We start from the raw sequence: 25,174 nt of genomic DNA, 5'->3' as shown, positions 1-25,174 counted from the left end.
GCCGGGAATTGTATTGGGATCATACCGATGTATTTCCCTTCCCACAGTCAGCTTCTACAGTCAGTCAGTTATAAACCTAACAATAAGCTCAGCACATAGATGTTTTAAAATAGGTAACATGTAAAGTTGAATTCATTGTTTCTTGTAGCCGACATTCAATACCTTATAGCAGTCGATGTTGACAACAGGTGGTACTGATGCCACGTCCAAGTAACACTTTTGAATGAAGATGTTTGTTTCACAATAAATTAATTCAAGTACTAATGCAATAAATCAATATATTAATCTAAGAGCTTCCCTTATGTTGATGCAGTTGAGAACGGATGTTTGTCAATATGTCGTTCGGTTAATAGTATCCTATAAGTTACAATCATGCCATTAGTCCAAACAATGTACACGAAATTTCTGTCCAGTTGTCTGCAATTTCTGGTATTACAAGTTTTAATAGTCAAACAGTAAGTTTACTTTTTATTTTGACGAAAGATGTTATTTTATTTCAACTTGTTTAATTCACCTATCACATTGTCTTTCTTATTTTTTTTGTGTTCTCTACGTAATTCAGTTTAAGTCGATACTCAATGTAGATTTTGTTGCGTCGTTCCTTCATTTTATTTGCCTAATACTATTGCCTGATTTTCTCAAAATTGCACGCGGCGAACCCTTCATGAAAGGTACTGCCGCGCTTTCTGCACCCCATTTACTTGATTCTTATGGGTGAATAGCATTGCGGTGTATCGTTTGGCGCGGCCGTACCTTTCGACAGTCATTCGCCGCGTGAAGTTTTGTGCAAGTACCAATTTGGGAACATTACAAACGCCGCGCAGTGTATCATATCCAGAAAATCTGACAATAATGTCCCAGGGTTGATTCCGCATAGATGAAAAACCAAGTTTAAAAGATTAAAAAACCATCGCTTTAAACTTGAGCGAAGATAATGAAAATTGCCCTACCGTTTCTAATCGTCTTAAATCCTTACAAGCAAGTGTAAAATAACTATCATTATATAAGTCGTGGTCAGCTACAGGATTGACTTTTCGGTGGCAAAATAAAGCTTTATCACGCCTATTCCCTATCTGTTAATAAAATTTATCGAGAATGAAGCCATGATTAGATTGTTTGTATACCATAGTTGCCTTGTGTGGTATTTTATATTATGACTCTTTTATTTGAGACATAACAAAATAAGAGATGGCGCTCATAGTTTTGAAAAAACTTCTGCATTACTATTCCAAGCTCTAAGACACGATGTCCGTTGGTTCACATGCACATCCGTAAAATCAGTGCGTCAATGCCAAATTGTGACGCGGCATTGAACAAAAATAGTCAACATGTGATACCACCACGACAGGATATGTCCTTGGTTGCCATATCAGGGTTAACGGCGTAAGCCCACCCATCGCGGCAAAATCACATATCCGAGGAGAGGGACTTTTATATGGACGAAAATTGTACACAAATATCGCGCATGAACGATTTTATTCCTTTTGTTTTCAAAAAAATACGCAATACTATTTCAGATATGACGAATAATGAATTTCAGGGCTTGTAAAAAGTGCAGATTTGTGAATATACTCTATGATAATTTGTTGCATGGAAATTCTCAGATTCATCGAGAGAGAGGAGATACACATATTCGATGTACTGTGTTTGTCGCACAAATACTGCACGGGAGAGTTGTCGTGCTTCATTTTTGCGTATGAAGTATTGTTGCTCGGTGTTGCAACCTACTCACAACATCATTTAGCAACAAAACTTCTTTCTCGCTTTGCTTGTGTTGCTGGCATAATTTACTGGTTTGTTTTGCTCGGAAGTTCCATTTCTACGGGTCCGAACCGAGAAGGATTGCTTCATGCTACAACATGGCACTGAGAAGATACATGTTTAATTCGTTCAGTACTGTAGTGAGAGAGCGTATAGACACAATCAGCATACGATCACCCACTATAGGATTTCGGGCGGTCATTAATCGAAAATGTCATGTCTTCCGAATTATTTTAAAATATTTTCTCTCCATTGTCAATACTCTAATTAAGAGAAATTCTGAATTTGAAGTCTCTAGGTGCACTAGTTCCAAAGATATAAGGTGGCAAAGTCAGAAATGGGTAAAAAAGTTAGCAAATTTTCTGAAAAAATATTTTATTTTCAACTATTTATTGAAATATTTTTTAAATGTTTTTTCTTCAATGTTAATACATCATTACAAAGGTTATTGTATAAGCTTTTTAAATGGTGTGCAAAAACTAATGGTTACACTGTGAAAAAATTGAAAAAATGCGGAAGCAATATTTTTTCCAAAACGACGCTATTTTCAACTTTGATAGTGAAGAACTTTTTTCCTCAGGAATCCCCGGGTTCTTTTATGATACACATCAAGGACAAAGCTTCGACTAAAATGTCCTGAAAGAATTTCTTGCCAGTATTTGCAATTAACAGAGTTAAGTCACTCTGATTTTTTTCATTTGTTTTTTACCGTGTTTTGCCTCTCTCGTACTCCAAGGTTAATGCTCATTCCAAAAACGAATGTTTGATAGAAGGCCTGGAGACCCCTAGTGGTATATATCAACTAACTCAGCGCGAAGAATTGAGGTGATGTCTGTATGTGTGTGCATGCGCGTCTGTATGTATGTGCGCAAAAGAACGCAATCGCCATTTAGACACTTATTTGTGTCCGATTTTCTCGCAACAAGTTTCATTCGACGGGAAATCTAGTCCCATCGTTTCCTATTGAAAATGGGTCAGACTGAACTATGCGCTCAAAGGGTATGGTCAAAATACATTTATTGGTAATAACTTCGACTTTATTTATAACCATTTGAGCTCATTTAATTAACTTTTCAAAGGAGTAAATGAATAAAACCCCCAATGCAATGCAGCACAACGGTAACGGAAGGATTTAACAGTTCGCTCATATATTTCCTGTCAAATTTTACCGTTTCCGTCGCCATTCCGCTGAAATGCGTTTGGGGCTTGAGTGGTTTGAGTCATTCTCTAAACCTAATTTTCTGAGCTATTCATTAGCTACTGATGGAGAACTAAATATGAGATTTCATAATATGTAAATATTTATAAATCTCCTGGAATCAATAATTCCCGACATGTTTATTGCAAAAGTAAAGACGAACAATATCTTAGTTAGAACGGAGCGTATGAAATTCCTGCTAGTGTTCATGAATGTCTGGCTAATGGTAGGGAAATATTTATTCACTCATCTACACTTTGAGGTTCACTGGCTGAACAACCAGCGGAAAGTCAATATAAACAGTTGAAGAAATTTAGAACTCATAATGCAAGAAAATGATCAAGAGAGGCAAATGTTGACATTTTCCTTCGTGCCTTACATGAATCAGATCCATTTTAAGCTCGATTTGGATAACGAGGAGACGTTGGAAAAAATTTTCACTTAGTTATTCTTATGCCATGCGTAATTTTGTAATATTTGAAGATTTTCAAAAGTTCTTTATCTTCTAATACTTTAGATGAATTTATCTCATCTTCCATCGTTGATGGAATTGAAGAAAATATCATTGAAGACTTAAACCTTGACACAGAAAAAGAATGATGCTGTATATAACTTGTAGAAATCATGAAAACAAATCAAAAGTAATTCAAATAGTGTTGTTATTTAAATTAAAAGAATTTTGCTTTTCGGAAGAATGGAGCATTCTTACATTCCACAATGAATGTCCACATTTTTTGAGAATATATTAATCTCATTTTTGAATAACTTGTACACGTAAAAATGTCATGGGATTGCGATTTCTAATTTGCTAATACCCTTTTTCAAAAGTTATTTTCAATTCTGATTATTTGATTAACATTTAATGCTTTATGATCCTTCAGATCCTAGTACTTTGTCAAACAAATTGTTCTAAATACAAATTGTGAGGCATGAGAGTGAGAACAAAAAAATATCACGGAATGTCATGAAATTAATGTCATTTAACATGATCGCCGCCATAATGTCCATAAATTGCTGAACTTAGTTTTTGTACAGCCCCCTTCCTTCTCCTTAAGAAAACGCACGAAATTTCAACTTCCCAAATAGGTTTGCTTTGTCACGTTAATCGAACCTATGAAAAAAATAATTACGTAATTCATAGACGATCCCCAAAGGGGGGGGGGGTTGGAAATTGTATATTCATGCTATTTCGACCATACACAGCTAAAACTAAGTGGAAAATCACTTTAAAAGTCCAATTTTATTTTTGACCGCTCGCTTGTATGGGGATCCCCCATAGTGGCACCATTCGCATGCTGGAAGCGTGCAATAAAAGAATGGTGGAGAATAGGGAATGCACCTAAATGTTGAAGTATGAAAACAAACTCTTTTTATCGTGTAGCTTCTAAAAAACGAAAATTTCAATTATTCAATTATTTTCTATGAGAACATCAATGCTTTCAGAGAAATAATACCTTATGTGAAAAAATCCTTAGAATATTCAGAAAATTGTCGCCCACAAACTTTTACTCCAGAATGTTCAATTATAAAACATACCATCAAACAGGAAGTACTGTGGCGCGCATTGTATTGTCAGCGTAGCACCAAGTTAGAATTCGGAAGTCGGGACTTCCGAACCGAACTTTCTTCCGAAGTTTTATTTGTCAAACTAATTGATGCGTTGTTTAGCGCAACTTTAGGCGAATCCAGCGCACTACTTCCGAGGTTGGGAAAGTTGCCTGTATCTGGAGAAAAATCCAACTTCGGTATAAAAAGCGGTATAAATTTATTCCGGATATACAATACAATACTTTTAAGCGAACAAAGATTGAGCGAAAAGTACACTGTGGACAATATTAAGCGTGAAAATGTTTAGAAAACTGCTAAAGTATTTTTGGTCTACTGAGCTCCATTGTATACAAACATGATTTGAAGGCCAAAGACACGAAGCAACTCATCAATAGGATAAGAAGCAGCATCCGGAAATGGCATCCGTTAAACTACGCCGCGCAGCGGACCACGAACCATACACTATCATTCATTAATCTATGTTTAAATACTAAGGACTACTCTTTATAATAACGTAAATCAGATTGAGCTGCACTTCTTTGCAGTTTTCTTCCCGAGCCATTTTTTCCATTTCCGCTATTTAGTGGCCACCCATTAGATGTGTTATTTTCAGGGAATGTAAAATAACAACATTGCTAATGACAACCACATTTTCCTTTTTTGTAAATGTTAGGACAAACTCAACTCGCAATAAACGTTTGTCCCAAACTGCAACAGAATATGACAATGATCGCCTGCCGCGCATTTCGAGATTTAATCGTTTTTCGACGATGTGTTAGGTTAAATAAGTATCAGTTATGGGCTGAAAGTCTCCTTAATAAAGACAAAAAAAAGTATCAGTTATCAATATTTAGAAATAAACTTAACCATCTGTTAACATGATTTGTGTTTTACTTCTGAAATATACAAGTTATTGCAGTTTGAAAAGTTCCCAACATATACCTCTCCATGTTTGTTGCAAATATTGCAAATAAACTGGAACTCAGCGTTGTCTTTATCCTCTGCAGATGAGGGCAAAGACGAAAGATATTTCAGTTACCAGATAAAGATTGTCGCTGTCGTCGCTGTCCGGAACATCTTTTGCTGGCGAGGATAAGGGATCTAAATGTCAATGAAGGAATTTGACAGTTAGGTACCACACATGTTTCGGACAGCAGAACAAAAAGAACCGAGGCGATAATCTTTATCTGGTAACTAAAATATCTTTTGCAAAGATTTATCGCTCTTCCCTATTATAACATTGCTTGGTTTTTTGCAATAGAAAATTTTGTATATATTTGTTTAGCAGGCTTGTGAGACAACCAGTTGAATTAGATATCTCGGAATCTGTGAAATTGACAAAGTTGTGACATTCTACAAAGTTGTTCGAAAGATCAAACCCATTGTGGACAACATATAATTAATTCGAAATTCATCCGCATGGTGGAACTAGCGTCTATGGGACTACCAGTTGAATAAGATATCTCAGAATCTGTGAAATTTAGAGAGTTGTGATATTCTACAAAGTTGTTCGAAAGATCAAATCCATTGAGGAAAACATCTAATTAGTTTGGAATTCATCCACTTGGCGGCGCTAGTGTATATGACACTACCAGTTGAATTAGATATCTCGGAATCTGTGAAATTTAGAGATTTGTGATATTCTACAAAGTTGTTCGAAAAAACAAATCCATTGAGGAGAACATTTAATTAGTTCGGAATTCATCCACTTGGTGGCGCTAGTGTATATGACACTACCAGTTGAATTAGATATCTCGGAATCTGTGAAATTTAGAGAGTTGTGACATTCTACAAAGTTGTTCGAAAGATCAAACCCATTGTGGACAACATCTTATTAGTTCGGAATTCATCCACTTGGCGGCGCTAGCGTATATGACGCTACCAGTTGAATTGGATATCTCGGAATCTGTAAAATTTTGAGAGTTGTGACATTCTACAAAGTTGTTCGAAGGATCAAACCCATTGTGAACAACATCTAATTAATTCGAAATTCATCCGCATGGTGGCTAGCGTCTTTTTGAACGAAATATGCACATTCTACGAGTGGTGCAATGAAAGCCTGTTGCAACTGAATGTAAAAAAATGTAACCTTATATCATTCAGCAGAAAAAGAACAGCATCAAAGCTCTCGATTAAATTAGGAAACCAGGTTGTAGAAAAATGCGATAGAATTAGGGATTTGGGAATTATCTTAGACTCCAAACTAACGTTCATTCATCACTACAACACCATTATTCATAAAGCAAATAATATGATGGGTTTTATAAAACGTTTCTGCTATAACTTTTATGACCCATACACAATTAAAACATTATATATTGTTTATGTAAGATCGATACTGGAATATTGCAGCATTGCATGGTCTCCATTTTCAATAACACACGAAGAGAGATTAGAATCAGTACAAAAACAATTCCTATTATTTGCACTTCGTAAATTAGGTTGGACAACATCCCCACTTCCATCATATGAGGCACGCTGCAAGCTTATAAACATTCAATCTTTGAAAGAGTGTCGTGAAACTACAATGGTTTCATTTACTAACGATATAGTTTCGCAGCGTATTGATTCAACAAACATTCTATCGAAATTAAATTTCTACATACCATCTCGACAACTGCGTCATTGACATATATTTTTAATTAATCACTGCCGTACAAATTATGCAAAATTCGGACCTCTCAATCAGATGATGGCCATCTATAATCAACACTGCGAAACTATTGACTTTACAATGTCTCGGCAGAACCTAAAAAAATATTTTGTCACAATTCGAAACCTACATATTTACATATAAAAATCTCTAAATTAAACACTACTTAACCAAACTATTTTTATTTTTACACACTATAATACCGTATTTATAGCATTAAGAAAATAAAGAAAAACATGTATATTGTATATGTGCTAGTCTACGTCGGTTGACGAAATAAATAAATAAATAAATGAGACTACCAGTTGAATAAGATATCTCGGAATCTGTGAAATTTAGAGAGTTGTGATATTCTACAAAGTTGTTCGAATGTCAAACCCATTGCCAAAAATGTCTTATTACTTATTTCGTAATTCATCCGAAAGGTGGCACTAGCGTCTATGAGACTATCAGTTGAATTAGATATCTCGGAATCAGTGAAATTCAAAGAATTTTGATATTCCACAATGTTGTTCGAAAAATCAAACCCTTTGAAGACTATCTAATTGGCCCTGACGGCAGCGCGAAAACAAAATAGGGGCTGGGTGATGCTTTTTTGTTCCACCCGGCAAAGCATATTAGAACTTTAAAACACGTTTTAGCCAAAAATAGTTAGATTTTTCGGGTTAGAAGTTTGATTTACTTTTAGATTAATAACACGAAAGTCGAATTATTTCGATTAAAAAAACATGTGTTTATAAGTAGCCTAACGTGTAGTTTTCCAAAATTCTCACCATACATATTCAAAGATTTCAGATGTTTAACTCTGTTAAACACATTTTAAAATAAGAAAATTATTTTGAGCTTTTTAGTGGAATATCTTCACTTGTCATAAGACGAGTTAATACAGTCCCATTGAATTTCACCACTTAATTGTATCTTGACAGATACGTATTTCGACCTCAAAAGTGTCTTCAGTGTCTCGTACTTGACTCGACTTTCAAAAAAAAAGCTTTTTCAAAAATAATTCCTATCTTCACCATGTCGAAATACAGTGATTTCACGCACACGTCCATCTCCGCGAGATGGCAGCAGCGCGGCTTCGTCAAGGCGAATTAATTCGGAGTTCATCTGCTTGGCGATATCTTAGAATCTTAAAAATTTTGAAAGTTGTGATATTGCATAAAGTTGTTCGAAAGATCAAAACCATTACGATGAACATCTCATTATTTCTAAATTCATCCGCCTGGCAGCGCTTGCGCATATGAGACTATCAATTGAATTAGAAATCTTAGAATCTGTAGAACTTAGAGAGTTGCGATATTTTACAAAGTTGTTAAAAAGATCAAACCCATTACGCAGAACATCTAATTAATTTGAAATTCATCCGCTTGGCAGCGCTAGCGTATATGAGATCACCAGTTGAATGAGACATCTTGCAATCTGTAGAATTTAGATAGTTGTGTTTGTTTTACAAAGTTTTTCAAAGGATCAAAACTATTACGGTGGACGTCAGATTAATTCAGAATTCATCTGCTTGGCGGAGCTAGCGTATATGAGAGAATTAGATATCTCGGAACTTTTAAAAAATAGATTTGTGATATTACACCAAGTTGTTATATATCAGAATCTGTTTAATTCTGAGAGTTGTGATGTTCCACAGAGTTAGAATGATCAAAATCTTACGTCCTTAACTTGGGATTGAGTTTTTTAGGTGGCGGAAACGCACATGAGGCTACCAATTGAAATAGATATCACAGAATATGTATCATTTAGAGAGTTATGATTCTCTATAAAGTTGTTCGGAAGGTCAGAACCATTATATTTCAAATCTCATTATTATGGTATTCATCCGCTTGGTGGCGCTAGCGCACACAAAACTAGTGGAATATGTGAAATTTAGAGAGCTGTGATGTCTTCAATCACTATCAACAACCACCGCTGCTGCACCATCGATGATTGCCCCCAACGCCATCACTGCGGTAGCCGTTTTCGCAGACAACAGAAATAACACTCGTCAAACCTCCATCGTTCACTGATTTACTGGTCAATTCAAATAATCATTAGTTGGACAATTGATTACTCGTGGCGTACGCATCGGATATGCTCTGGTTTGACGTTTGCTCACTACCGCCATCTGGTTCGTGACTGCCAAATTAACTGAAATCAACAGTTGTCGTTAGTGTTTGAACGACGATGAATTTGATGAGTGAACTTTTCAATATGTTATGTCTGTTTGTCTGTGCTTTAACGTAATGATTTCGACCTTTCGAACAAACTTTGTAGAAGACGGCTTTTTTTCTAAATTGAATAGATTCCCAGATATCCTACCTTGCATAAAGACACTTGTACACTAGCGCCGTTGGGTGGATGAATTCTGAACTAAGCTAATATTTAACGTGATGGTTTTGATCATTTGATCTTTCTAAATTGAATAGCTTCCGAGATATCCTACCTACCTGCCGAAAGTCTCTTGTACACTAGCGCCATTGAGTGGATGAATTCTGAGCTAAACTAATCTTCAACATGATGGTTTTGTCCTTCCGGCCAACTTTGTAGAAGACGGCTACTTTCTAAGTTGAATAACTTCCGAGATATCCTACCTTACCGAAGCGCCGTTCGGTGAATCAATTCTGAACTAAACTAATCTTCAATATAATGGTTTTAATCTTTCGAACAACTTTGTAGAAGACGGCTTTTTCTAGATTGAATAGCTTCCGAGATATCCTACCTTGCCGAAAATCTCTTGTACACTAGCGCCATTGAGCGAATGAATTCTGAACTAAACTAATCTTCAACATAACATAATGGTTTCGACCTTCCGAACAACTTTTTAGGAGACGGCTACTTTCTAAGTTGAATAGATTCCGAGATATCCTACCTTGCTGAAAGTCTCATGTACACTAGCGCCGTTCGATGGATCAATTCAGAACTAAACTAAGCTTCAACATAATGGTTTTGACCTTTTGAACAACTTTGTAGAATACGGCTTCTTTCTAAATTTTATAGATTCCAAGATATCCTACCTTGCTAAAAGTCTTATGTACACTAGCGCCTTTGGGTGGGCCAATTCCGAACTAAACTTATCTCCAACACAATGGTTTTGACTTTTCGATAAACTTTGTAGAAGACGATGAATTTCTAAGTTGAATAGATTCCGAGATATCCTACTTTACCGAAACTCTCACGTACATTAGCGCCGTTGGGTAGATGAATTCTGAATAAAACTAATCTTTAACATAAAGGTTTTTACCATCCAAACAAATTTGTAGAATACAGCTACTTGCTAAATTGAATAGATTCTTAGATATCCTACTTTGCTGAAAATCTTATGTACACTAGCGCCTAATTGCAGTAACTTAAACTAAATGATTGGAATTTTGTTATTATTTAGTCTAAGTTACTTAAGGAATCCAAACAACGAACCATTAGACAGAGTTGTAGAAAAGCCTTCGCACTAGAAGTCCACCATACAACACATTTTGAAACTCATCTTTTGGGATAAGTTATTGACAAACTACTAAATGATTGATAACATCCTTGACTTTAGGTATAGATTCCGAGATATCTTATCTTGTAAGTCTCATGAACAATGAATTCCGAAATAAACTAACTCTCAACAAAATAGTCTTGACCTTCCGAAGAACTTTGTAAAATACGACTACTTTCTAAATCTAACCGCTTCCATAGTAGGCGAAAATGCGCGTTGTGAACTGTCCATGCGAAATATCCATATGAATCTTAATTTCAGTTTTTCACGATTTGATCATCCTTACCATAGACATTCGCATGAGGAAATATCATATAAACCCGTCGGAAACGATAACGACATATCTGCTGAAGGAATGAAGAAAATCCATTCAGTCGTTTTCAAGTTATGCGGATACGAACACAAACCATTTCATTTTTATTACATAGGGTCGATTTCTTCACCTCCGCTTAGGGCTTAAACCAGGTTTAAGCGTATGGGTAAGCACCGCTTAAGAGTTAAGCGGAGGTGAAGAAATCGGCCCATAGAGAAGAAAATAGAAGAAGACTAGTCGACCCAGCAGACGTTCTCCTGCATAGTGGGCGAAAATGCGCGTTCTGAGCTGCCCATGCGAATTATCTTAATTTTAGTTTTTCATAATTTCTCCACCCTTACTCGTGACTTTCGCAGGAGAAAATACAAATATCATATTGTCAGATTTTCTGGATATGATACACTGCGCGGCGTTTGTAATGTTTCCAAATGGGTACTTGCACAAAACTTCACGCGGCGAATGACTGTCGAAAGGTACGGCCGCGACAAATGATACACCGCAATGCTATTCATCCATAAGAATCAAGTAAACGGGGTGCAGAAAGCGCGGCGGTACCTTTCATGAAAGGTTCGCCGCGTGCAATTTTGAGAAAATCAGGCAATATAAACCCGTTGGAAACGACAACAGACATAGGGTAACTGTTCCGTTTTCTATCTGTTGTATGCAAGTTTGAACTATACTTCGGTAAAACAGAAGAATACCCTTTTCGAATATAAGAGGTAAAGCAAAGGTTTCATAGAAAGAGATAGTTGCACGAAAAAGAGATAGATTAAGAAAAAGGGAAATTAGAAGTGTAATGAGAAACAGGAGTAATAAATCAGATGAGAAAGTGTTTGATATCGTGAAAGTGATTGATATTTTACAGTGGCGACGAGGATAAAGTCAGTTAATCGCGTCTTGAGTGAAATAAGTGAGAAGTGATTTTTTTTTCCTGTAATCGACGAAAGTTCATCAGGGAAAGAATTTGGAACCTGTGACGGTATTGCGGATTTTATGGAGTATTTTTTTTGACACAGTCATTTTTTTTTCCCACATGCTTCCTTATCTTCAGTATTTTTTTTATGCATCAATCGCGTGCTAACTAATATAGTGAATTTCGCTTGATTAGGATATCAGCGTCATTTAGAAGGGTTATTGTTTAGTGAATTTTAGTGAAATTTGGGTGAAAACAAGCGTGGAAATCATCAAGAAAATCGCAATTTTTAGACAGCAAAAACGCCATTTTGTATTGTGCTCCTTTTTTTGGTTCTTATTGATACGGCAATTGATGCTCATTGTTCTTTTGAATTCTTTTGTTTTAGCACAGTGAATGAGGCTTTTTATTTTCACCATTTTTTTTTGACATTATTTTTCTCAGTGTAGTTTTTTGAAGAAAAGGACGACAATAGCGCTGTTAATCCCTTTGTTTTCTTCAACCATTTTACCCATTTTACCTCAGCATTTTACTACACACTGCGACAAAGGAAAGCTGACAGTGTGTCAACTGTGGATTTTGATCGACAAAACAGCCAGTCTGCAGCCAGCCAGTTGGTGCATCAAAAGTGCAGCTTTAGTATTTCTTTTGCTTATTGTTCGTGCCAGTGCAGTGAGGTGAATCAGCCAGACCGTAGGCCAGTGATCCAGGTTAGAAGATTTAGTCGACCAAGAATACGTAGTGATTCTTATCACGAAGACAACCAGTGAGTAGTATTGAATTACTTTGCTGCTGTTGAAATTGCTGCTTGGTGGTTGCTGTTGCTTTGCTGGTGGCCATTTTGTCGTCAATCTGGTGGATTTCGGAAGCTGTTTTGGTGCGAGAAAGTCGTCGAGGATTCGGAAGGCTGCTGTGCTGTTGCTGGGACTGCTAGGTGCTGTTGTGTTGCTGTCTGAGGTCATTTCCTTTCTCGAGGAGACGGAGTGAAGTTTTGATTGAAAGCTATCAGGTACGTGATTTCTTTTTAATTTGATTTATTGAATTTATTTTGATTGTGAGTATAAACCATTTGAACTGAATTTTAATCCGGATTTGTATTTGTTGTTCTTTTTATTATTTAACATTTTTGTTTCTCTACTGTAATATTTAGTATGTTGCAAACTACTACTGAACCCTATTTGCCTGGTACTATACCATTTGCTCAATACCAGGAGCAGCTTGAATGGCTATTTTTGCATAACAACATTAAAGAAGATCAGTACAAAACTTCTTTTTTGGCGGTTTGTGGCCGTGAAGTTTTTATGCAGCTAAAACTTTTATTTCCGGGGAGAGATTTTAAAGATCTGAGTTATAAGCAAATGACTGAGGAGTTGACAAAGAGGTTTGATAAGAAGGAGTCAGACGTCATTCATAGTTATAAATTTTGGACTCGGCGTCAAGGACAATATGAAAAGGCGATTGATTTTGTCCTTGCCGTTAAGCAGTTGGCAGAAGAGTGCGATTTTGGTGGTTTAAAAGACAGAGCTATTCGTGATGTACTTGTTATCGGTGTTATTGATCGTCAATTGCAAAAGCGACTATTTGATGAAGACGATCTAACTGCTGCTAAAGCTGAGAGGATCATCGTAAATCAAGAAATTTCCAGCGATAGGACTCGGTATTTGAAAGAAGATGATGATAAGAGAGGTAATGCCCGAGGCAGTGTTATTGCGAGATTAGGTGCTAGGGTAGATCGCTCTCGCGTAAGATTTGAGCGTAGAAGCAGAAGCAGGAGCAGGAGTTATAGTAGAGACAGATCGTTTTCCAGAGGAGGTCGAAGAAATCGTAGATTTGATTTCAAACACGATAATAGTAGTAAACCATCATTTTTATGCTCGTTTTGTAAGAAGCGTGGACACACCAGAAAATTTTGTTACAAGCTGAACAGAAAAAGCCCAAGCAAGGATAGAAGTAGTATAAATTTCATTCAATCGCCAAAACGCACAACAGCTTCTACATACGTCAGGGCTGTTTAAGAGGTTAAAAACTGATATACAAGATACAGAGTCAGAAGATGAATCCCCATGCATGATGATTTCAGCGGTTCACAAGATCAATGAGCCATGTTATGTTGAAGTGCTAGCAGACAGGAAGAGGCTGTCGATGGAAATAGATTGTGGCTCGGCAGAAAGCGTTATTTCAGAAAGTTTGTTTCTCAGAAATTTTAGTACCCGTTCGTTGAAACCTTGCAACAAAAAGTTAATTGTTATAGATGGAAAACGTTTGGCTGTTCTTGGAAAAGTTTTTCCTGTAGAAGTTTCCTGTACAAATAGACGACATCAAAGCCCAGGAACTATCCTTGGTAGTACTACAGTGTGACAACGAATTTGTGCCATTAATGGGCCGCACATGGCTAGACGTTTTTTATCAAGGATGGAGGAACACTTTCGCTAAACCTACGACAACAGCGGGGAGCATAAATGCTTTGACGGAAGAGGATACTATTGAGAATGTTAAAAATTTCCCTTGGTGGCAGAATTGTGTGGGCGCACAGACGTCAGTCAAAGATAGTTTTTCGAGGAGAAAGTGTGGTTGATGCAGCGCAGCAAGCAGATTGTTTATCGCATGAAGAAAACGATGAAGTGCAACAAGATAGAGATGAAGGCAATAACGGAAAAAGAAGAAGAGAAGAAGAATTATCTGATTCAGATTCGTCGTTTTATGGTTTCCCTGCCGATTCGTTTATTTTTCAAGAACAAACCTCGGATAGATTAAATTTTGAAGATGCCAATTCAGAGATTCAAGAGAATCTTGTCAGAAAAAGCGAAAGAAGATCGAAAAAGAAAAAAAAGAAAGATTTTGTTTATTTTTAGAAAACATTCAGATTTAGAATAATTTGAATTGATTGTAAATAAGTGATTTTTGATTTTGTGCGAAGCTATTCTAGAAGTTGCTTAAAGGGATAAGGAGTTGTTGTATGCAAGTTTGAACTATACTTCGGTAAAACAGAAGAATACCCTTTTCGAATATAAGAGGTAAAGCAAAGGTTTCATAGAAAGAGATAGTTGCACGAAAAAGAGATAGATTAAGAAAAAGGGAAATTAGAAGTGTAATGAGAAACAGGAGTAATAAATCAGATGAGAAAGTGTTTGATATCGAACTGAGACAGAAGTGTTTCTTTTCCAAAGGAGTGTCACGAAAAACCCCAACTTAACCCTTCGCCTATATTTTACACTATCTCACTGAACATATATTCATCTCATCGCAAAGCAAAGAAATACAGCACCAATATCGTGGCTTCTTTTTGCTAACACTCACTACTGAAAAAAATACAAAAAATAGAAACAAACCATATTCCTTTTCATTGCTTTGTTTTTGATGGGATGGAAATAGGAGCTATGGAATGAAGTGCCAAACCGTTCCCCTATTTTCTGAAGGAATGTAGAAAATCTATCCAGCCGTTTCCGAGTTATGCGGATACGAACACAGACCATTTCATTTTTATTGGGGTTTGGCAGGTTTTGTTCTATTATTGTCAGGGGCGTTTTTGTTGTCCAAATTTTATGAAAATCGGCCACAATATTCTTTGATATGCAAATAATGTTTAGGTTAAATTTGAGCATAATTGGTTATAGAAAACCCCCTGACAGGGACAATAATAGAACAAAAACTGCAAAAGCCGTCATCCCCCTATATAGAAGATAGATTATACCCAATTAGTCTCTAGCCCGTCGAAATAACCACATTTTTTTTGTTGCGCATGTGGATCAAAACTGTTTCGTAAAAACATGTATTCAGAGAGAAGCGCTACATTTGTCTCGTATATTGCAGCCTGAGAACAGCTGCAAAATTCAAAATTGTTTTGGTTTGTTATGTTTCATCTTCTCCCGTAATACAACGCAGGAGTGACATCAACACAAGAGTTCGTTACAATCGCTTCCCTCGGTAGGCGATCAAACAACGAACATGTATGATTCAGTAGCTTATGTGTGACAAGAGCATTGAAGCTTCGTGTTGCTTGCCGAATTTGTTTCCTCACTACCACTGGCTGCTTGTGAAGCAAGCAAGAGAATGAGGCATGCGTGGTTTGCTCATCTTCATTGGGTTGCAAGCCCTGATGAATTTAGAAAATATTTCTGCAGATGTTCTTGTTTCTTCACACCATTCTGGATTTCAGAGGCTTGGTCTACCAGGTCAATTACGCTTGGTACGAAACCAATAGCAGGGCTGTTACAAACTAGTCGAATTCCAATCCGCGAAATCCGCGACTGGCAAATTGAAATCCGCGACTGTAGAAACAAATCCGCGACAAACAAAAATATAGTTTCTTACTTCAAAACACGTTTTATAAATGCGAAATTTCAATATTTTTGCTTCTAATCTATGCCAATATTCGTCGATAGAAAAGAAAATGAAAGAACATTCGCTAATTTATGTAATACCCAAAACTGCATAGATAACGCTTCAACCATATCACGAGGCACAGAAAAGTGCAGTGTGCAGTGTTGAACTATGCCCGAAAGAAATTCATTTTTTAATGTTTCCGGGAAACCCTCCATTCTAATCGATGTTGTATAGATACATTTAGTTATAAGTTGGTTGGGCAGATGGCAGTCTGTTGTCATAGGTAAATACCAGTTAGATCAAGGGTTATATTTGAATTATACTTTTTAGCAACGTTAGTTTTTTTTCTAATATCTACCATCGTTTTACAAGGGCATGGACGCACCAATAATCCGTCCAGCTATTTATTGATCAGTCATTGGATTTTGCACTTCCATCAATCCGCCAGTTAGGAAATAAAACAATTTCTTCAAAAGCAAGCGACATAGCTCTGCAGAGGCCCGAACAAAGCTTGACAAATCTGATTTAAAAGCACTCAGGCGAAATGATACCAGAAGCGGACAGGAACGGTTCTAAGACCTACGAGTTTTTAAAAACTTGGATAATGTTCACGATTTGAAAAATGATGTCATTACCACTACGTATGAGATAATGGATGGGGATTGCTAATTTTATATAACACGGCAGACTCGACACGTTGTTCATTTGCCGGAAGAGCATCAAGCAAAGATAACATGCACTAGAGGTACCAAAAGAGACCGTAGGTAGGCTTCATAGAAGGTCGCGTACAGGATGGTGTTTTGCAATTGAAGTAGACCTGAGGGTACTAAACTTCAGTGCGCTTTTTAGCAGTTGGCCCAGGATTAACTGAGTACGTAAGAGTTAATGAATCTATATCGGAATGAAGCTTAGTAAGCGGAAATAGTTAGATTCTGCCCCCACATGTGCAAACTAGTTCGTAAGTGAGTAGTCTCCCAAACGAAGGAGGGACTTGTCAGGATCTAGCGATTAGCCATCTATAGTGAGCATTACAACGCCGTATGTGCTATCCATCGTAGGAGTCTTTTGGAGTCTCAAGGCTCAAGTTCAGTCAGACAGTTTGTTCCAACTAAGTAATCACGAATAAACTCTCAATGGATATAAGAACAGCGATGAACTTTGAAGCACAGGTAATGGAACAAAACCACATTGAACTGAAAAAAAACTAGCCTACACAAAGTTATTGGAATACATAATAAAACAAAGGACGAATATCGAATGGTCTGAATGATGCCTGCAATAGTGGGAGTCATTAAGCATGGTACAAAACTTGATGCAACTGATGGTCGAGCAATGAAAAAAACCTATATCTGTCGTTCCATCGACGATATTCGGATTGGATTTCTGAATATCGCCCCAACCATTGACATGCGATCTGATCCTTTCTCAACAAAAAGAGAGGTCGAACAATGCACAAGGACTTTCTGTTTGACAGCTGATATTGCCGAGGATGACCAAAGCGTGACATTCCCAACCTAGACCTCAATCCTTCAGCAGCAAGAGACACTCGAGGATGCAAATGAACCAGGTTCCCACCACCCTAGGATAAGGAGTCATGCAAAGCGGCAGGAACCCCAGGATTCTAGTCCTCAGGGAGAAGCTGGAACCGCGGGAACCCTATCATGCCATTTTTTTGTCTATTTTATTAGTGTTTTTGTGTTTTTTTCTCTACCAAATTTTATCCTTACAATAATTTTAATGTGACAATTTTAATTCAAAATAACTGGCGAAGCCCTTGGTTGGCTCACAAGGCGGCCCTTCTGGTCCGGCCTTCCTCTTAATTTAAATTGCTATTATATGTACCTTGCTATTGGCGGGACCCAAGGTTGGCTCGCGAAAGGAATCCTTCTGATTCCTTTCCTCATTGGTGTTGAACCGAATATTATAAATCAAAAACACATAAACAAAGACATCTTCGATCAGCTATCAGTTCCGTCCCGTCAGTTGCATGCGTTTGATCCAACTTTATCGTCGGCCCTCTATGCAGCGCAAGTAATCATAATTGAAATTCCGAAATTAGTGACACAAAAGTTCTAGACAATAAAATAAATAATTCTCGGCATTTCAGTAATCTATAAATGCAATTCGACAGACTTTCTATTAGTCCACTTAAACCAACATCCATACGACTATTGAAAGGTTGTTCGAATACCATGTGTTTGGATCTTTGACGGATTGCTTATTCTTCAAACGTCCAAATAATCGACATGTTGAATTTATCCTAAAATTAAATTGGGAAAATCGCGATTTTAGCGAGAGTGTAGTTATAAATCCGCGATTTTCGCGACAATGTTTGAAGGAACCGCGATTTTCGCGACTAGAAGGGTAAATCCGCGACAAATCCGCGAAAATCGCGAAATCCGCGACTGTTGTAACAGCCCTGCAATAGCAAACCATGGGGTCCATACATGTCTTACGATTTGAATATGTACAAAACGGATGTTTTAAGTTCTAAAAATCATTTTGGAGTTCACATCAATTGATCTACCAAATCAGCTGGCCTCAAAACAAAGCCAAATGATTTAATATAGGCCATTAGGCTGGCGATCATTTTGTTTTATTCCTTTCTTTATTTGGTAGGCACTCTGTATTTCTTAACCGATACTGTGCCGAGATCTACTGTGGCATTCTGCTGTACAGAATCCACACAGAATCTATTTTTAGATTTCCTATTCATTATTGTTGTCGTTGCCAGTCCAAAGGCGATCATTTTGTGTATATAAAATAAACATATGAATTCGGCTGAGAAATGCCTGAGATATTGTTAAGTCAAGTCCAAGATTAATTCAATGATGATGTAAGAGCCTTGGTCAAATCCGGATCAATATAATCCGACCATCGTAAGTGGAGAGCCCTTCATGAACGTCGTAAAACGGCGTAAGCCAACGTTTAGGAACATAGTTTTCAACGAAATAGGAAAAGTAAAGAAGTTTTAGACCTTCACGTTGTTGCTTTAATAAGTTACACCCAGTTCTTTTTTACACGGGAGGGTTTTAGTTGATTACGACCTCTAGCGTTAATGAAACTATGAGTTAACCCCATGAAAAAATCACAAAAACTCATAGAAAATTCAGGTGGTATTTAAAAAGCTGTGAAAAATCAGGTTAACCGGGAAATTAAAGAATATCAATCGTGTAAAAAAATATTGGGTGTTTTACAAATTCAAATCACAGGACAAAAAAGCACGACTCTCGTGTGCTGGTGTTCCGTGGAATAAGCCAAATGTGAGTTGTTTTCAGCATAGTCCCGGGTGAATGAAAATAACATAAATTTGAGATGGTAGAACCTCATAGTGGAAATTTAACACGGGAGCAAAGGTAAAGTACTCAACGGATTTTTTTTTTCGAATTTAACTTTCTTTTAGCTTCTTCCGCGCATGGGCGGATTCGAGAGAATGGAACCACAATGTGAGTTGATTTGCGGTTTCCGTGAGGGAGGGATGGGATTCAAAATTGCCCAATTAGCGTTACATAATTTGTTAACAACCCCTAAAAGAACATTGCAAAAAATAGCTCCACAAATTGAAAACATTCAGAAATTTATCTTAGATCAGTATTTAAAGACAAAATTGTATTTATTAAGCAAAAGAGATTGGATAACGCGATAACAAACAATATATTAATGTATATTATTTTGGCAACACTGGTGGAATATCAAGAAAAAGAATGAAAAGAAGTTAGAAAAATCTCAAAAACGCATTGGCCTGCCGCGATTCCGAGGAAAAAAATCCTGTGCAATCTGACGGTTCCGGACTGCAATGCTAGTGCATGCTTTTCGGAGTTATCTACCCCGCAATACAAAATAATAATTTTCCATCCAATTTTACAATAACACTGAAGTACTTACTAGAATCTTACGAAAAAGGGCACTCTCCTTGGGAGGCAGGGGATCGCTGGAAGGCATCTTTCCGGTGTGATTTCACTGACTGCAGCTATCGGAACACACGTTCGAGCGTACACGGGGGTAGTGAGCTACAACTTCTAATGATTTTAGCTTCTGGAGACGAAAAAATCGCAAGCCCACGATGGTTTTTCTCAGCGGCAGCAGCACCGATCACAAAACTTGCACTTGTCTCGGTTTTTTTCTGATGGCTAAAAAAGTTCTCGCCTAAACGGTTCTGTCTTCATGACAGTTTTACACACTGAAAACGAATCGGTTCAAGCGGTTTGGATTTTTGCACACGGTAAAATGGATATACCCTATAGGATATACCCACAATACTCAAAATTCTACACGCAAAAAAATATTGCAGTCGAAGCTACCATTCCGAGGGTTATTTTAAGGGTGTGAACCATTCCACGGGTTCGTTTAACTTTTAGTTAAAATTTGACAGTTCGATGGTTATTTCGCCGTGGTTAAAAATAACCCTGCTCCGGAGCATGGTTAGATTTGACAGTTCGATAGTTAAACTTTGTTCGCGAGAAAATTGGCGCCAAATCCATTTCGTTCCAAATAACTATGAATCTGTCAAAACTCAAATGGGTCGGTTTGGGAGTAAAATTTTAACCACGATCGGAAAATAACCATCGGAATGTCAAATTTTAACTAAAAGTTAAACGAATCGGTGGAATGGTTCACAGCCTAAGAATACGCACCGACGATTTTCAGCACACCGAAAAAATTCTTTATATTGAATATATTTGTCGCAAACATAAATTTTTGCAATTTGGCGACCCAAATATATGCAATTTGTACCCACACATAAATTCAATAACTGCATATTAGAGACCACACATACATTTTATTTGATTATAGATTATATTTGTACTTCGCGTGGAGAGTGGTTATGTGTGCACTAATTAGAATCATGAAATAAATTAATGGATTTTTGCCAATAAAAATGTGTGGAATTTTTGTAGTGCAGATAACAAACTCGTTTGATTTTACCATGCGCGCAGTAAAAATCAACTGTGGCCCATGTTGTCACATGAACTGAAACAGTGGTGAATTTCTCTGGAACCATGGTAAAATTTACTGAAATTTCATGGTAGTTTTAAAAACAGAGCGTAGTCTACAAAATAGTAGTTTTTACCATGGATTTTTTTTCAGTGTATAGAGTGCTTTGAGAATAGGTCGTATGTGCAAAAAAAAAAGAATCTCTGTTTGCATCCTTCTCTTTCGATTATTACGACCTCGGATTACCGGGTGCGAATTAGTCGTTTCCCGAATAAAAAAGTCCAATAGACTTACAATAGAAATTATTGTAACAATACGATAAATTTAATTGTTATTACAATAAACTCTATTGTTGCTTACAATAGGATAACAATTAAGAATATTGTTTTCCACCATAAATCCTATTGTAAATGGCAGTTTTACAATAGAAAATAGGGGTTGTTAGTTACCGTAACAATAAAAAAAAATTTATTTCTCGAATACATTTTTTGCCAATACAATAGAATTTATTGTAATTCTACACTTAGCGAACTGGACTATCGAAATTCATAACTGGCGCCTTATGAATCTTCGACTGATTACTCCACTAACAGTGCTTCTTATACGCAGTTACCTCCTCGAGTAATCCAGCGTCAATGGGCGTGCGGTCTACGTACCGGCCTCCCGACCCCGACGTCCATGGTTCGAACCCAGTCTGCCGCACTTCACTTTTTTTTGAAATGAAAATCATCATTCATAAGGCAGCATATTGAAATTCATACCGATTCCTTGTGGCAAATTTTCATAAGGCGTTTGATTGAAAATCATACGTCCATTTTCCTCAGTGTATTGTCAACATTTTTCTGTCAATAGATTTTATTGTACGTTTATTGGAATAACAATAAGGCAATTTAATTGGTACAATAGAATTGACTGTTCATCAATAAAATGTATTGTAATTTTATGATATTTAATGTAATTCTACACTAACAAAATTGCAAACATGAAATTTATTCATCTGAAAAATATAAAACTTATTAGATCAGTGATTCATTATTTTTAAGAGTGCAAACATAAAAGTCATTGCAAGTACTTTGTTTATTAAAAGGAGGCACATAACCGGTATATACGTAGCCAATGATATTCATTTATTTACTATCATAGACAATATGGTTGATGTTTCAGTTGTTCACTTTATTTCTCGTGATTGGACCTGTTGGTCGGATGGTCAACCGGTGACCGGATGGCTCAACGCAGACGAAGATTTTGCAGATTTGTGTAGACTTATTTTGTTAACGACTCCCAGAATCTAAATGGTAAGTATAATAAAATACATTGCTGATCTGGTTAATAATAAAAGAAAATTATATTTCGAATGATTTCAGCGTCTTTTAGATTAGCATTTGGCACCGAAGTCCCGATCGGAATTCGACGTAGAGAAAGTCAGCACATTTAGAATCCCCAATGAAAATGAATTCTTGTTCAAGTGAATGCTGGTTAGATGGAACACGCAGGTATGAGATCGGCTACAAACACCAAGTGGGCCGTCTACTGGGCTTTACTTCACGAGGACATTATCGATAACCTCAACGATATTATTTACAACACTGGATTAGCTGATCGAAAAGGTTAGGATGTAAGAAAAGCGCATTGAATGGTGGCCGGAAATTGTGAACCAGCGAGATCAATACATTCGTGCGTCTTCATTTCATCCACTGCACGACTTAGCAAGGCATATGAAATTTATTATTTATTTAGTTTTTTATTCAGTTTAATAAAAAAAAATAATTCATGAAATTTATAACTATTTTTTATTATTTTAAAATGTACATATCCCATTTACAATATCGACAAATACATTCCATAAATAGGAAAACATAAAGTTCATATTCAATTTGCTTATAAAAGATATGAGTCTCACACATAAACTTTATTTGCCAAACAACATGACCTTTATTGATCGGTAATCCAATAACATTTATATCCCCAAACATAAAGTATATTTGTTTGGACAAATTGCAAAAATTTATGTAGTTTCACACATAACATATATGCGGAAATTTGCCTCGGTGTATTGTATTTTCTATTCGGGTTATCAACGCAGTATCATAACTTGACACTTAACCGGTCGTTACTAAACGCGCTGCTAAACCAGTAGCGCAACTAACAGGTGACCAAATTTGGTAGCCCGGTAAGAGCGCTGCTATTTGATAAAACTGCCAATCGTCTAACGTCACCATGGTACCAACAATCAATATGAAACTGGCGATTTTTTCATGGTTCCAGTTTCGTATGCTATGAACGGTCTTCGGTACCCAGTCATGAAAGCGTCGCTTCAGTACGTAATATATTGATGCCTCTTTAGAACAAATTTTAGCACTGCTGTCATAGCAACATTTTCGCAGGCTTGTTTTTTCTTCAAAACAAAACAAACTACAAAAATGTAAGCTGGCAATGAGCATCCCGTATAATTAAAAACAGTTCGATATGATATCATAACCATAATATTAGCTTAAGAAATTCAACTTCAAACTGTAAGTTACTTCAGTACTTCAAATTGTAAGTTATGATCAACTTTCCAATCGATTAACGGCCATACTTGTGTTGTTTTCAGTCCTCTGACAGTAGACGGCAAAAATTCCGGTAAGATTATTTTGTTAATTTATTCAATATTAATTTCGTTTCCTATACTAAAATTTATAATTCAAGAAAATATTCAATCAATTTGTTTGTTATAAAGCTGTGATGTGCTGTGACTGTCGGAACCTGCGGAATTACTCCAGTTGAAAGAACCATGATACCAACACAGCGCTCCAGAAAGTGCTCAAGTAGTCCTTGATTGCCGATGGACATGGCATCATGGGTTCATGGAATCACGGCCCGGTGCAACGGGTGGCAGGAAACACTATTTCGCGACGATTCCAACAAGAAGCTGGATAAACGGTCTAGCCTGTGCAAGATCGACTAAAGATACAAACCCCAAAAGAGTAGCGAAATTTCTTGAGTCGTGTTGAATATAGTCCTAAAAGTCTACCATCTTATACCATCTACTAGAGAAACACGCTTGATCACAAACAGCTATTTATTAACCAACATTCTCAAGTGTTTTTCTGCATCTGAGCCGAAATTCGCCTCATTGGTGTGGTATTCACGACTTACGCACCGTAGTGCTTTCCATTATCTCTTTTACTCGGCACTTGACTGCTGGTTCTATCTTTGAGACATCTAATAGCCCAATATTTCCGGTTGTGACAAATTCCTTCACAATGATTCTCTATCTCAAAAATCGGCACAAATATGTAAAAGACGGTGTTGATACGGTTCGTGAAAGTTTTCATAAGTTGTATACTCTATCCAAGGTTATCTTTGGTAAATCATGTTAATTGATGGTGGAATATAATGTGTTTTCCAAATAGATATGACGGATTTAATCATATACCGGAAAAATTCATGCTCGAGATCACGAAAAAAATGGTTTTGTGGTATGTTTCATATCATAATTTTGTTCCCTGTGGTTGTTCAAAATCGCTTAAATAAATTCAAAGTCAAAATTCTTGAAAACTTTCGTAAAAATTCTTGTTGAAATTCTGAAGAAATTTTCGTTGGAGTGTAGAAGAGATTTCTCTATGAAATCAGAGAAATTATCCGTTGTAATTCTGAAGAATTTTCCACCGAAAATCCGAAAAATTTCCCGTGGAAACAGAAAAGAATTTCCAGTGAAAATTTTCGTGAAAGTTTCGGAGAATTTGTCGTGGTAATTCCAATGTATTTAACAAATTTCTGGATAAGAAAAAACATTTTGTATTACCCCGACCATTCAGAATACTTTCACGTTGAAATTTAAAAGCAATTTTCGTTAACATATCTAAAAACAGACCAATAAAACTCAAAATAATTGCTAATTAAATAAAATTTACTTGGAAATTCAAAGGTAAATTCAAAAAAGTACACCTGGAAATTCAGGAAAAACGTGCCAGAATTTTTGAACGTTTTTTAGGGAAACTCTGAATATTTTGCCGGGGAAACTTAAAACAATTTCCAGAAATTTGTCTCCAAAGATATTTCCTATATTCATTATGTTC

General features: G+C 36.6%; 1 protein-coding gene and 1 long non-coding RNA gene across 2 annotated transcripts in view; one reads left to right on the top strand and one right to left on the bottom strand.

Moving 5' to 3' along the window:
* The window catches only part of LOC134205120 (N-alpha-acetyltransferase 15, NatA auxiliary subunit), a 44,188-nt gene extending 23,841 nt beyond the window's left edge, over nucleotides 1-20,347 (bottom strand). The window contains exon 1 of the mRNA XM_062680064.1: nucleotides 20,064-20,347. Within this exon, the coding sequence (XP_062536048.1) occupies nucleotides 20,064-20,120 (57 nt within the window). The 5' untranslated portion in view covers nucleotides 20,121-20,347. The remainder of the gene's footprint in view (nucleotides 1-20,063) is intronic.
* Nucleotides 20,348-23,498: 3,151 nt separating this feature from the next.
* On the top strand, nucleotides 23,499-24,907 carry LOC134206286 (uncharacterized). Its single transcript, XR_009978262.1, has 3 exons — nucleotides 23,499-23,626; nucleotides 23,707-23,735; nucleotides 23,833-24,907. It is a non-coding gene; the product is annotated as an uncharacterized LOC134206286 (long non-coding RNA).
* Nucleotides 24,908-25,174: the final 267 nt, after the last annotated feature.

This window comes from Armigeres subalbatus, chromosome 1 (genome assembly GCF_024139115.2).
Source record: "Armigeres subalbatus isolate Guangzhou_Male chromosome 1, GZ_Asu_2, whole genome shotgun sequence".
NCBI lineage: Eukaryota > Metazoa > Arthropoda > Insecta > Diptera > Culicidae > Armigeres > Armigeres subalbatus.
This window is presented reverse-complemented; position numbering and strand designations above follow the sequence as displayed.